This window comes from Chiroxiphia lanceolata, chromosome 3 (genome assembly GCF_009829145.1).
Source record: "Chiroxiphia lanceolata isolate bChiLan1 chromosome 3, bChiLan1.pri, whole genome shotgun sequence".
Taxonomy (NCBI): domain Eukaryota; kingdom Metazoa; phylum Chordata; class Aves; order Passeriformes; family Pipridae; genus Chiroxiphia; species Chiroxiphia lanceolata.
In genome coordinates, this window is record NC_045639.1 from 172,249 (window position 1) to 187,447 (window position 15,199).

A 15,199-nucleotide genomic window follows, 5' to 3' on the forward strand; every position below is an offset into this window, starting at 1 on the left:
CAAGTATTTCCCTCTCTCAAAGCATGGGCTTCCAACCATCCCTGTCCACAAGTGCTCTGCAGCACCTAATGGAAACTGGCCACATCAGAACTGTTATAATAGCACCTCTCCCTCTTTGTTATTCCAAGCATTACTCAAAATATTACTCCAGGAACAGCTTCAGAGGGAGGACTGGCTCTCATCACCGTGGTTCTCAAGGGCTCAGCGGTCACAGGCACAGAATCTGCCAGCTGGGACAGTGACAATCGACTCCCACTTCCCTGCGCTGGAGGACAATCACGTCAGTGCAGTAATGTCACATTTGTATCCTTGTAACAGAGCAGAATTTGACTCCTTCCACAACAGCAAATCAAATTCCCACAGTGTTTGTTTCTGCACGGCCCCCCACACGAACACGTCCCCCGAGCCGGCCAACTCCTCGGGGAACTGCTGTGCTGCACACCCCTCACAGCACACACCCCCGGGGCACGGGAAACACAAAGCATAAAAACTCGCTTTTCTTCTTCCTTCACTCCCTGATCCAAAGATGAGATCAAAGAAGGGGTACAGAGTATTCTCACAATTGTGCAAAAAAATGAATAAATCCCTGGGATTGAGACCCACAGGGGTGCTCCACTCCTATGTCCAAGCACACCCTGAAGTGTCAAGTTAGTACAAAGAGAGGATATTTTTATTGATAAACATTATATTGTCTTAGTGTAGATGTCTGACACATTATTAAATCAATTGACAAAACATTTAAAGTAATTCATTCTAATAAAACTTTTTGATATTCCATAGACAATAGTGCTGTGAATTTTCTTTATAGTATAACACATTAAAAACACAGAAATACAAGTTTCTAATTTCATAGGTTACCAGCAAACAGAGAAAAATGCATGCTTTCATTTCTGTTAGATTTGTAACTTACACAGGCAAGTGGAACAGCTATGCATAGAAGACTATTCTACAATAAGTTATAAAACATACAGAAAGACTGACCTTATAATACCTGTACAAGTATGACAAAACCATTGTAACTCATTTCAAAAGGTAACAAATATTTTGTCTATGGCTCCACCGTTTTAACACTTTCAAGCCGACTTCATAAAAAGCTACTTTGAGTAGAACCACATTACTAGAAACCACTGCTTATTTTGTTTTCTGGCTGGCTGTAAATGAACACACATTTATATGTGCATTTGCACTCAGTTCCACCTACGTTTTCTTCCTTGTGGTTAGAAGCATCACAGAATTTCCCCCAGAGAAGGAACCCAGACAGTGTCGTTTGATCCCCAGTCACACAAAAGGTGCTCCTCTCACTCACTTTTATTGCTGTGCTTCCTGCAGCTCGGACAGCACCACAAAGCAGAGACCTCGTCCTGCCCACGGTTCAGAGACTGGCACGATGGTCTCAGCAGTCTGCTTCAGAACCAGCCACAGCAGCTATTGCATTCAATGGCCTAAGGCTCCAGTAACAATGTCAAACCAACTTTTCCATTACAGCTCCATCAAATTATCATATCCTGAACAGCTGACTGCTGGGCCACGAGGTGACTGAACCCCCCCAGACACACAGAGCTGGCACTGGGCTCTCCCCGTGTGCCTCAGTGACGCCAGGCTGACCACAGGGTGCAGAGCTGGGCTGGCTCTGACCAGGCTCAGCAGCACAGGGACAGCCCCACCTACACACAGCAGCTGGGGCTTGGCTCTGGAAAAGGCTCAAGTGCCTGAAAGCGGCCCCTCTGTGCAAAGAAACCACCTGTCCCCAGAGCAGCTGACTCACTCCTACAGGGACATACCTGCAAACCCACCCCAGCACAGGGGCACCACGGGCCAAACCCTCACAACAAACGAGAAACCAAGAGAAGCTTCTCAGGAGAGCCTGCACCCAACAGCACCCACTGCCCTCTGCAGCAGCCTAACAGCTCTGAGAACACAGACACACCTTTCAGTGCACAGTGGGAGCTATGGGAAGCGCTGACCTAAGGAAAGCCTGGCCCAGAAAGCTGCTGGATGAGCCAGGGAGGAGGGGGTGGCACCGGAGGGTGGGGGACCACGCAACTTGTGCAACATACTTGAGGACTAACGGCTCTGCCTGCTCACCTTTTTGTTCCAGTGGGATCCTGATTTACCTGTGCCTCAATTCCCATCACCAGGCTTGTGCTGGGGTCCTCAGCAGAAGTGACCTTTCTTCTGCAGGGTTTGCTTGACACGCACCCGTGTCTGGGGCCAGGGGAACCACGGACCTGTCCTCCTGCATGTCCCACTGGCTGAAGCTCTGATGGATGCACCAGTAAGAGGAACACCCAAACCACCGCCAGACCTTGCCCAGAGATTTCAGATTGCACAGCAAAAAAATCAAACAAAACCCAAATCCCCCAAAACATACAAACATCTTCCTAGTTTGCTTTCAGTTTTGAAAACAATCGATGCGAGGATGAAGGTAACCTACCATTCCTTTAGCCATCTCCCACACATACTGCTGCATTAAGGACCTAGTGAGGATTCTCAGCTCTACAAGGGCAGACAGTGAAGTCAATCACACTGTTCCTCAAGGGGACACAAAGTAAAATTTGTCCCTAAATCTTCAATGCACTGCAAAGTTCACTGCACACCAGCTCACCTCTCAGGCACGAAGGCTGCTCTACTCTACTGTTTGCAGCTTGGATAGGAGTTGAAAACATTGGTTTGACATCTCTCTTTCCCTCTCCCTAACAAAGGGACAAAGTACTTGTCACCTTTCCTGATGAAAGACCAAGAGTTGTAAGGATCAAGTACTATCCAGGCAAGTCTCCATGTAAATGCAACCCCTGCAAAACTTGCCAGTATCCTAATTACACAACAGCCAGCTTTTTGTGATGCCATACCACTCTCATTTGCACTTGCTCTCCGTGGGTGCTGAATAATTACAGAATCATACTTTGTGTCCTTTGCTTCTGGCACCCATTTAAACAAACAAACAAAAAAATCCTTCAGAACAAAGTTATTCCACAAACATCTTGCTTTGGCTTCTTTGTTGTGGTTCTAGCTCTGCCCTTGCTCACCTCACCTAAGCAATCTCACCAGACAACCCCGTGACACAGAAACACCTGTTCTGCTCAGAGGCCCTCCCTCAGCAGTGAGAATCACTGAGAGAAAAAGGCTGTTCCTGAGCACCAGGGAGGAACACCTTGGCTGAGCTCTGTGCCTGACAGAACATGGGAGCCTGCTTTGTGCAAAGCTTGAACATTACACAAACCTTCATGAAAGACTGAGGCTGAACTGTTTGCAATCAGCCTCTATCTTCCTTTTATTTTCCTTCCTAATCTGACAATTCTCTAAGTCTTTAGAAGCTGGCAAAACACAGGCTTCCAGTCCCTTCTGATACATTTTCAAAGCCCTCCATCGTTGCTGTTGTATTTCCCACTAACAAGCCCTTACTGCAACCCACGCTGACAGCAACGATGTGATTGCTGTTCTGCACTGGAGACCTCCTGACCCAAACCAAGGCAGTGCAAAAGGGGAAGTGTGTTTGCAAGTGCTGGGACTGTTTCACCTGCAGGATCCGGAGGCACAAGGTCCTTGCCTGCTGTAAATGGTAACAACCTTGTCAAAAAGCTGGGACAAAAAGGCTTCAATCAAGCGTTTGCTGGCATCTGTTTTAGGGAGATCTTCACATTTAACCAGAGCCAATCACGTGCTGTTAAAAAGAGCCGTGGAAACCCAGGCAAAGGAAAATTACTTGCTTACTGAAAGCAGATAACTAAGAAAATAAAAAAAAAATCCTGAAAAATAAAAATATAAAATCTACTTGTGGGTATCATATGAAACGTGAATTTTGATTACTGCAAATGGTACCTTGTGGCAGTGATATTACAGACACTGAGAGTGCAAGGAGTATTTGTTATTTATGTATTTCTACTCTCAGAGATCAAGAGGTGAGCACTGCAGAAGCATCTTTGGGTCTCTCGGGATTCCTCAGCTTGTCTACTAATACAAGTTATAAGAAGCATTTGAGAAGGTCTTACCACTTTTTGTGGACACTCAAAAGGATGGAGTGATGCTTTAAATGGCTTAGTCTGCTTGGTCCCTGATCCAGGGACATCTGGCTTTAGCTTTAGGGAGGGCCTGAAATTAGGTTCCTAAATCTTCTGCCAGCATGAAGAAATGTTTTCCTGAACCAGGGGCTCAGCTCTTTGTGTATGATAAATAAATAAATAAAATGCATAAATACTCCAGAATAGAATTTCCTGACCTCTCCATTGTCCCACACATGGTCTTTTTGCTTTTTCAAAGCTGTCTTTATGTTCTGCAAATGGAACCTCAAATGAATAACAGTAATTACAATTAGAAATATTACTGAATGGACACAGATAAGCTGTTTAAGCTTTTGACCTGCTATATTAGAGATATGCAACTGGCATGTGCCGCTCACAATATCTGGCTAATACAATGTGGAAACAAACAAAAGCCTGCAACCATCTCTTGAGTTTATAAATAGGTATGTGTAAGTCTATCTTAAATACTCGAGACACTTATAGCATCTTAGCAGTTGCCATGATAAGACTTCATTCCTATGCAGAGACAGCTGGTTACCACAGGGCTTCAGCTTATCAACACTGGACACATATACTGTACTAAGTGTATATATATGTATGTATGTTGCTTGAATATAAATCTGTGTTCGTACATTTTAAAAAAATAACGCTAAAAACCTGCCAGTGAATTACAGGGACTTATGACTGAATCCCTCAGTAAAACTCCTGTAGCACAGTCTGGCTTCACCAAGTGTCAAAGGCTCAGGTCAGATCTAGAAACCCTCCATTAGATCAATTATGTCTCTTGTATAATGCGTGTCTTTGCATGAGGCGCAAATTTCCCCTGAAAGAGCCTTGAAAAAGGTGTCATGGCACAGCCCAGCATTTACACAGACCTGTAACCAACTGCAACAATCCCCACAGGTCCAGGCATACAACATTCCCTCAACTGGCAGTGGAAATGTTAGGTTGAATTGCTGCTGAAAAATTATCACGTTGACTTTTAGCACCATTCAAATCCTACCTGGCAGACAAAGATCAGATTGACAGGATTTCTGTCAGGTTGTTTCGGTGTGGAAGGTTTAAAATTTGTTCTGCAAGGCTATTACAAAAAGTAAAACAAAAACCTACCTAAAATATACCACAATAAAGTCATTTTAGCTATATAAATACATTTAAAAATCTGTTGTTTTAAACAAACTGTGCTTTTTCAGAAGCCTTCCTGAAATTAGATGCTTCTGCCCAAACTTGGATAGCTTGGCCTAGATCTCAGGCTGTTTCAGGCCAGCAAATAATCGATTTCACAGCCAGTTTATATTCCCAGTGCACAACAGAACAGACTGTCATTTCTTACCCCATTGCTTTCCCCATGAATAAAGTAAACTTCTCCAAAAGGCATGGATTTGTCCACACCTGAGCTTGGCTGAGGACATTCAGCCGAACAAGTCCAAGCAGTTTGGGTAGAAGTAGATGCATTTCAGAACTATGCTTCAGATTTGAGGCCACTAAGTGCTAACAGAATATTCATGTAAATTCCCTTAAAGGTGCTTGTAGTATTAATAGCCATTCATTTATTCAGGTAAGAAAATAAAAAAGCTCACTCATCTTTTAAAAAATGCAGTGTCCCCATCCTTTCCAGGACTCACTGCTGCTAACACATCACTGACCTACAACAGTCACTGGGGTTCTGCCCCTGATTTAACAAAGGTCACATTTCACTCAAGTCCCTGAATACTGAAAACTCTTCTTCCTGAAAGGAAGCCTTGCATTCTGCTTGGTGCCTCCAGTCGGCACACCCAGACTCTGCAGCTCCTGAAATCTGAAGTGAAGTGACTGAAGTCTTTCAAGAATTCAAACTTCCCCCGCTTTCCGTAAAAGCTGGCTTTAAACTGATTCAGTTGAAGTTGTACCAACCTGAAAGGGACATTCTCACCTGGATTCAAGTCTATTTCAGACTAACTTGCAGTGACCGCTGAGCAAGTGGAACGTCGTGAGTGCAGGGCAGAATTAAATCCAGGTAAGCATGGTCCACTGAGATTGATTTTTAAAGGATGTATTTAAACGAGTTTAAAGCTCTGGTGGTCTAACTTTGAAACAGATAAACCTCACACTACTGCATCTCTGGGAACTTTAACTGAAAGGATGAGGGCTTCCAAAAAATCTTAATATAAGAAACATTTGTCAATCAGCAGAAACCTATGGTTTTCCAGAAGTTATTCAACAATATTCAATGTAGGTTTTACTCACCAGTATTAACACGGTTATTTGGAAAAAAACATATAAAAATTCCTGTTCTGACAGGTTGCTCCACCTACCTTGAACATTGTTTTTTCTAACACTAGACTGCTGTTCTACCTGACTTGTTCTGTCAGGAAAAAAAGCCAGTCTTGCATCTCGTTCTCCACAAGCACTATCATCATAAATCCAAAGCTAATCAATCGATTTCAGAGACACAGCTGAAGACACAAAGCTGAAAACTAAGCAGGCAAGTGACATCACAGCAAAACCAACAAATTATGCCAGTGAAAGTCTCCTCCTGTGCACACACTTCAGATTGGTCCTCCTACTGCAGAAACTACCAAAAAGTGCAGTACACGAAAAATAAAATTAAAAAAAAAAAAAAAAGGCAAGTATAAAATTCACCTTTGGTAGGGACAAAACTAGTTTTCCCAGCATGTCTTAAGACCACCTCATATCACAGCCCATCCTAGCACTGTGCCTTTGAACCGCTGTCGAAGGAAGGCCATCCATGTCGAGCAGAAGCCAGCCAAGGATCACATACTGACAGCAAGTCAAAGTCAGAGTTGCAGTGAAGCCTCTCCACTGAGGAAAAGGCTCTTTAATCTCCCTTTGAAATCCTCATTTAGAATCCACTGAAGCCGCCAGGAATGATAACAAAAACAGTTGACTGGTGGAAAGACCAGAGCAGCCTCGGACACGAAGGTGACCCTCGCTTTCAGAAGAATAAAACTGCAAATGAATCACAACACTAAAACCCCCAGCCCAACTTCACTAGTGGTTCCCTCCAGGCCCCCAACTCTGGGTCCCCCCCAGCCCCTCAAACTCTCTCCTTCCCCCAGTCAGCACCCCCCAGCCACCCACTGCCCCAGTCCCCGAAGGCTCTGCCAGGTTCCTGCGGCCCCACATCCCAGTGACGGCCCACGGCTCAGCCAGCAACGGGCAGGGCTTCCCACTGGGAGACTGGAGCCAAGTGCTGGATGGCCTCCAGCACAGCTGGGGACTTCCAGAGTCTAACCTCGTGAGGGGAGAACCCCTCAGGACTCAGGCCCCTGCCAGACTCAGTAAAGCTACGGATACGCAGTGCATCCGAACGGAACTGTGCGTGCCAGCCCGGGAGAGCTCAGGAAGGATGCAAACACTGCTGGTTCTTTGCTCTGGGGACTTTCCCCCAGGCTTTGGCTACGCTAACAAACGTGAGAGGCGCGGGCTCCTCCAGCGACCCCAAGCAGAAGGTGCACGTTCAGTGGGTCTGTGGCGCTCCAAAGCGGGCCTGCCCTCGCTGACGGGGCTGCACGTGGCGAGCGCACCTCGGGAGCAGTGTGGCAGGTCACCTGTGGCACAGCTCACGGCAGCTCACGGTACCCTCTGCTTCTGCTGAGAACGAGCGAGTCACAGAACACTCTAGCACAACACACAGACATCAAAGCAAGGTATTTCAGGTTTCACACACAATGCAAAGCTACGATTACTACAGTATTTAATGCACAACAACAGGAAAAGTTCCTAAAAAATACTCATGCGGTTTTTGTGCCATGGGATAGGTAATGGCTATTTCGTAGAAATAGATCCAACTGGCTCCATTGGAGCAGCAGTATAAATATTCAAAATAGAAGTAATAATAGGCCCTGATAGGAAACTTCTCTCCTTTTTTTTCCTTCTGCTAATCTGTCCCTTCCGTCAGCAAGGACACACTCTGCTTAGGAGCAACTGCATCTCGCTACAAGAGTAGGTTGTGTTTGGGGGGTGGCTTTTAGTGACACGTGCCACATAGTTGCCAATACTGTTTGATTTAAGGAAGTATTTTAGGCATTTTAGTGGTTATTATTATTATTCATCTCATTCACAACAACATCAACAACAACAAAAGAAACAAGAACCCAACAAAGGAAGGTACAGCGGGCTTCCTAAAGCCAGAGGACGTCCCGTGGGCACAGGTAGGAGAAGGCTGCTCAAACAACAGCTGCAGAGCTCAACAAGTAGCAACACAACTCTTCTCCAGAACGAAAAAGGACAATGCAGGCACATCATTGACTCTCTCTACTGCCTGTCCCTGGGCCCTTCCTTCTTCTGGCCAGGGATCCACCAGCACACGTCGTTCCCGAGGCCAACGGGACACGGCTCTTCCCACAGGACTCCGCTGACAAGCACAGTGCCAGGAGCTGCCAGTGCCTCCCAGTGTCCAGCATGACAAGGAAAGAACGAAAATCAGGTGCTGAGCTCTATGGAAACCAAAGCTGTAAATATTTTCATTTACAACATTTTGCCAAGAGAAAACTCAAAAAGTGCAAATGAAACAAAAATTGGCTTTTCGTCTGCGAATGGAACATGACTCTCTTCTTTTTTTCTTTTAACTTGGAGTTCTTTTTTTTGCTGCTATAGTTTAGGGTTTGGTGTTTTGTTTTGTTTTGTTTTTTTTTCCCTTTCTTTCTTTTATGTAGGGTTTGTTGTACCTTTACTATTAACATTTGCCACTGTTTGTACCATAGACAAAAACATTCACCTAGCTGGTAGTCTCTTAATACATTTCATAGTAAAACATATACAAGAAAGAGGAGAAAACATACAAAAGGGATCAGAAGTGATCAGTGCTTAAAGTAAATACAGGAGTCGCAGTGGCAAGAATCCACAGTATCAATACATATCAACGAAGCTGTGATGGCCTTTCCCAGGGGGTGGAATCTGCCTGCATATTAATACAGAATTATACAAAATCTAGCTGGGATACTGGAACAATGAACAGCTAAACTTTCACAATAACTTAAGATCTGTGAGCAAGTCTGCATTGAAGATATTCCACATTTTTAAAAAGTGCCATCTCTGTCTGTGTCTTCCTCCCTCCCAAAGGAAGGGTGATGAATCCACATGATCTGTTATCAGATAAGTTCAACTGCTTAAGATGACAAATATCTGGCCAGGTCCAGTGTATTCTTCAAAGAATGGCAAATTAGGACTTCAGTAACTATGTCTGTGCAAAATATGCCTCTTTCCTCTTAAAGAAACCAGTGTCTGTAACTCATTTAGAAAAGTTTCCACACGTACTCGTGTCCTTCTCCGAACGAATAAGACACGAACAATTGGATCCCCCCAAAACAAGAGATCTGATGAAGCAGAGAAAGTTCTGACCTTCCATGTCCACGTGCAGACCATTAAAAACCAGGGCACCTTGGCAGCCCTCCTGGGCAATCAAACTATTGCTTGGAAACGACACAAATGCCCTAGTAATGAAACTCCAACATTCATAGTAAAATGGTAGCAGTGTTTACCCTTTGTATCCACATTTAGCTTGCACTCCTCATCACACTTGTCCAAGATTCATTATTTATAGTAAAAAGTCATCAGCTGTTGCCTCGACAAACTTCTTTTATCCACTTTTATGCTGAGTATCTTGAATTGCATTTCCATTTTACATTGCCCTGTGACCTTTGGATTGTTACAGGAGACCCAGTGCTCAGAAGGAGAGGATGCAAGACAGGACATTGATCTCTGGCAAGTAAAAAAAAAAGAACAACAAGAACAACACCCCCCCCCCCCATCAAAACAAACAAATAAAAAACAGCAAAACCAAAACTAAAAACAAACAAACAAAACCCCACAACCAAAAAAATTCCCATGATTCTCCTTGAGAGTCAGCCCCTGCACAACGTACCCTCTTCTGCATTGTAGCAATAGTCTTAAGTCATAAATTAATTAGTCTTCCATCAAATAACTTAAAAAAAAGAAGGAATTGTAGCAGACCAGTTTTGCCTGGCTTGACGCCAGTTAGCAGCCAGTTCATCGAGTCGCAGTCACACTGTTCAAAATCTGAGCTAGGAAATCACATGAATGCTGAAAAAAAAAAACCTCTTCACATCGATGCAGGATTGTTCCAGGTCGTGGGGGCCGGGGAGAGGGCACACCTAGGTGGGGCCACGGGTCCTATGGAGAGCGAGCAGGACGTGTGTCACGACTTGGAGGTGCCCCACGCTGAGGAGTCGCCCGCCGTGGCTCGTATTGCACAGGTAAGAAGGAAGCTCCTCCCGACAGTCACACACCTGTGTTAGTGATCTCTGCACATGGGCAAGTTCACAAACGTGAAAACATTGAATTCTGTCATGATGGAGAAACACAGGAAGATGCCGTAAAGGGAAAGGCACACACACCCTAGCTTCTTATCCAGCTTCCATTTGTTCATGTGGACACCAAAAACCTACAATAAACACAGAGTAAGCCACCACAGCAGGAACAGTTTGAATAAAGCAGTAAATCCCCTCTTCAACTACAGCACCAAGAAGAGGGCTGTCCCCTGACTGATGATGATCAGCTGGAAGCAATCACAACCCAAGTTCTGCAGCAAGTGAGCTGACCACAGCTGCAGTAAATCAGAACAGCAGTCAGGGAAACCACCCTGACTTAACATCACCTCAGCTTAAGTTTCTGCAATGGATTTCATTTCGGCAAGAACAGTCCCATTTAATTCAATCAGAAAGGCATCTAAAGGCCAGATTCCCTTTTCATCACTCAAAATGTTTCATGTGCTCCTCTGCATCTCAACCTGGAGTCACACACTCCAAGATTGTGCTCGACTTTGCACAGTTTGCTCTGGCTGAAGATAAAAGTCTCGTGTATGTGGGAATTGTTCTGGTATGCAGCACACAGGACTCCCCCCTATAGCACCTGCTCTCAAGATTTGGAAGATGTCACACCATTCCTCTTCTCTGTGTCACTTCTGGGAAAGGTCAGGGAATAAGAAGCACTGATTTCAACAGAACCATTGCCACGTCCAGGCACTATTTTTCCTGGACTGCAGTATATTTCAGAAGGATCCTACAGAGGACCAAGCACCCTGTACAGCATTTTGTCTGTCTGTCCCACAGGAGAATGGGCCTCATCATGCATCAAGGGATCTGCTTCAGCTCTAGCATAAGAATAACTAATGATTACTAATGGCTCTGCCAGGCTCCTCCCATGCCAAACACACAAGCAGGAGTGTCACCCTGTGACTGCTGCAGAGGTCTCAGGAGGTTTACAGCACCAGTGACTGCTCCTATCCCTTAACCACAGACTCTGCAAACACCACTTCAGCTGGAGGTGAGGAAGGAACAGGTGAAGAAAATGTCTATAAAAAACTCTCTTTTGGAAATGAAGAACAGAAGACCATATACATACTGTGACAAAAACAGATGCCAGCAGGAGACCAACAGAATAGATAAGTCCTCTGCTGTTTAACCGAATCTGTAAAAAAAGGAAGTTTATAAAACCATCACAGTTTCAAGCAACAATATTTCTCTCTGCTGATATTTCCATAATCCCAAACTGCTGACTTGTTAAACACTCGCCTGCAAGTTGTAAATGCCAAGGCAAGCCATTACATCACAGGTTATTTTGCCACTCCCTGTTTTGCAAAAGAAGGAGGAGCATTATTAGAGGAACATCCTTAAGACCTGACAACATTTGAAGGTCTTCTACTCCCACGTGGGCTTTGCCATCACTTGCACTCACAAACACCCCCCCATCTGCAGAGCTCTGCTGCTGCCTGAGATTTGCTGTTCCCTTCACATGTGTTAAAATACTGGCTTACACAAATGGCACGTTTTCCTTCTTTACAGATTTTTGACATAATAAAAAAAGGCTGCAGCCATGATGATCATTTGTTCATAGAGGTATTTCAGGATTTCTTTAGGATATATGCTGTAAGGGTATGGATGTACAGCAGGACCATTCTATTCCTAGGACCATTACCTGTAAAATGCAGCATTAGCACTAGACTGACTGTCCAGAGAAATGAAGGATTTGGATTGCTTCAGGGCATGAAAGTCAATTTTGGGACTGTCTGCATTAACTCAAGGTGAAAAATGTCATGATCCTATAGCCATTGAAAACTCCAGAGACAGACTGGTCAGAAAAATCCTAAACTAACTCTGTGTAACTAAAACACAAATTAAAGCCACCTTCCCTGCTACCCCAAATGAACAGCAGCTGGCTAGGAAAGACAGATACTATTTTGCAATAAATTCCTGTCTGGATTTCGGTCAGGAATTTTGTTTGACCAGTGCCAGTATCTGTAAAAACTCACAGTATAAAATGTATCAACTGCAAAAGGATCTACAGGAAAAGGAATCAAATGAAGAGGATGGAATTATTTTAGCATGGAAAATGTCTGAATTCAGCCTGAAGTGCAGACACTGCTTCTCTGTTACATCTTCAGCCTCCATAAAACCAGCAGAGCATCCCAAAGGCCCTCTGTGTCTAATTTGCTGAGGACAGTGCTTCCAAAGAGAAACGTTTGGGGCTGCTTTCTTTGGACTACCTGCAGGGCTCTTCCTTGCAGGTCATCCAGGGGAATAAAAGTTGCTATTAAAGATTATTCAGAAGTTGAAAGTGTATGCTAATTATTTATGGCAGCTTTACAAATGTAACAGCAACACAACTTATGCTGTTCCTATGCAGGCAAAGCAAAGGGGGCAACCAACGTGAGGATCAGCTTCCCCCTGCAGGGTCACTGCTTCAAAAAACTTGAGCTTCACTCCAGCCTAACAGTTCCCAACCTGGGCCAAACAAGCAGCATTCCTGGCCTGGGATCTAGCCCAGCTCCCACTGCTGGGCAAAGCAAAGAGCTGTTAATTAACCTAAATAGCAAGCACTTTCCTGGCAGCCTATCCACATTTGCTAACAGGCATCTGTCTGCTCCAGAAAGTGATCCTACAGAACCACGAGTTGTTTTTGTACAGTACTGAGGAGTGGTTTTGAAAGAGCTAAATCCAAGCTAGGCTGAATCCCCACTGTTCACATGTGCTTTTTTTCTCTCATTTTACTTCTCCATTTGCCTGAAGGATCCCTCCATTCTCCACGAAGTCTGCTGAGCTCAGACTGACTGCATGTGCCAGAGGAGTGATGCTGGAGCAGCACCTTCATTGCTCTGTGCCAGCCAAATCCATTTGTGTGCACAGGGCAACTCCACAGCACGTCTACTGCAAATTCAGTGCCTCTGAAATTATGGAATTACACCCAGAACCCACCTATGCAATCCATCTCCCAGCCATCCCAGGGCTTTGGGAACAGTCTTACATCAATGTCTGGTTGTTCCAACTGTCTTTCTGGGGTTTTTTCTTCACTTCTCATTGTTTTATAGCTCTTCTCACATGTTGTCTTTGTCCTCTTCTGTCCCTTTTCTGCTTGTTCTGTGGCATGACAGGGAGATGCCATCACCTCCTGAAACACCTGTGGAATTCTTCACAGCTTTTCAAGTACTTCGAGTTCACCAGCAAGGTTTTTTTACCCAAACAGTTGCACTTTTTCATCCAGAAATTCCAGCTGTGATACGCATCCAGTTCAGCCAAATGAGCTTCCTGACAAAGCCCTTCTTTTCCTGCATTTCACTTTGGACTACACGCTGCTGTTTCACAGATGTCCCCTCAGACTACAGCTTTGAAAGCACACACTTAACTGATGAACTACTCCACTTCTGTGCTGATCACTGGAGCCCACTCCATTTCATGACAGACTTCTAACTGTGAGCACAGAAGCTCGGAGGATTCTGAAATCTGGAACAAAAGCTTAAGAAAAATGTGTCCTTGATCTGTCAAGTCAGAGCAGAAATCGGTCAAGCGGCCCTCTCATGAGAGGAGTGACATTTCCTCCAAGAGGCAATGGAATATCTTTTCTCAGAATACGTGGCAATGTGGAAGTTTAGGGAAAACAAGGCCAGCCAAACATTCAAAACTCACAGTAAGAAAGGAGATAATTTCAGGTTTTGGCAAAGGCCAGAAAAAGAGCCTCAGCTGGAGTCTTCTTCATTACAGAAGGAAAAGCCCAGTCCTCTGTTCATTTAAGAGTAGGAAATGCCTCTCCCCCAGGACAAAACTGTCTGCAGACAAAGCACTCCCTCATATAGAGCAAGGAGGAAAAATCAACATTCCCAAACTCTCCTCTGAGGTCTGGCTTGTATCTAGGGGCTAAAGCAAGCCAGAATAATGCTGTTCTGACCCATCACACACGGAAAGTTTGTGCATTCCCAGTCTCCTCTGCCAGACTGACCTCCCTGCTGCTTGTGCAGCAAAGATGCTGCCACCAGCTCCAGCCATGCCCAAGCTGCTGCAGCAGGAAATAGGTAACCAAGGTTGAGGTCAAACAGCAGAGGAAAAACAATGGAAATAAAAGTGATTCTATTCTTCAGTTCTTTTCTGGCAGTTGCTGAAGAGAAAACAAGGAGTTATTGCCAGAACTCAGACTTGTTTTGCTTCAGGGTCCAAATATGACAGAAACTACCCCAGTAAGGAATTTTAGAAGGACTCTGCTACCTTTCCAGTCCCTCAGCTGAAAAAGCTGCAGGTCCTCTGTATGTCTGGGGATCCTTTTCCTGCAGTGTCTCTGTCTGGCAGTGGAAATTCAGTCTAAATCCATCATTCCCCAGGTCTTGCCATGAGACAGTGGTCTCAACAAACTGGAACTTCAAACATGTGCTGCATTCCTGCATGTCTAAGTGGAATTTCCTTCTTAAACCTCTTTTAAGACTCCTAAGAGAGCAGCATCCTGGGTTTGTTCTGTATCACGAAATTCACTTTGCAGAGGGTACCCACCTGGAATGCTGCACATGGACAATCAAGGTATCACACAGGAGATGCAGGGGCTACAGCTGGAGAGAATTCTTGTAATGCCTGGAGATTTGGCAAGGACACTTTTGTCCTACACTACAGTACAATCACCCTGATCTCCCTGTCATGGAACCAGGGAGCAAATACACTCACTACATGCAAACTACTCCAGGAAGCTGGAGGGACTAGACAGTGGCCTCAGCATGCACCTGCTATGCCCATCCACAGGTTTTTGGGAATCTGACAATAAATGAATCCATGAATACCTGCCAAGTTGCATACTGCTGCTGCAGTGATGCCACACATCACGCTGCAAGTGCTACTGTGGCAGATGGAAAGAGTCTGGCAGCTCAAAGCAGCAGGAGCAGTAACAGCTCCAGAAGAGAAGAG

General features: G+C 44.8%; 1 protein-coding gene across 2 annotated transcripts in view; it reads right to left on the reverse strand.

Moving 5' to 3' along the window:
- Positions 1 to 8,629: 8,629 nt before the first annotated feature.
- SLC24A3 (solute carrier family 24 member 3) overlaps positions 8,630 to 15,199 on the reverse strand; it is a 114,467-nt gene continuing 107,897 nt past the window's right edge. For both annotated transcript variants that reach the window (XM_032682415.1, XM_032682414.1), the window contains exons 16-17: positions 11,385 to 11,450; positions 8,630 to 10,425 (exon numbers count right to left, since the gene is read on the reverse strand). In XM_032682415.1, coding sequence (XP_032538306.1) covers positions 10,276 to 10,425; positions 11,385 to 11,450 — 216 coding nt within the window. In that variant the 3' untranslated portion in view covers positions 8,630 to 10,275. The remainder of the gene's footprint in view (positions 10,426 to 11,384; positions 11,451 to 15,199) is intronic.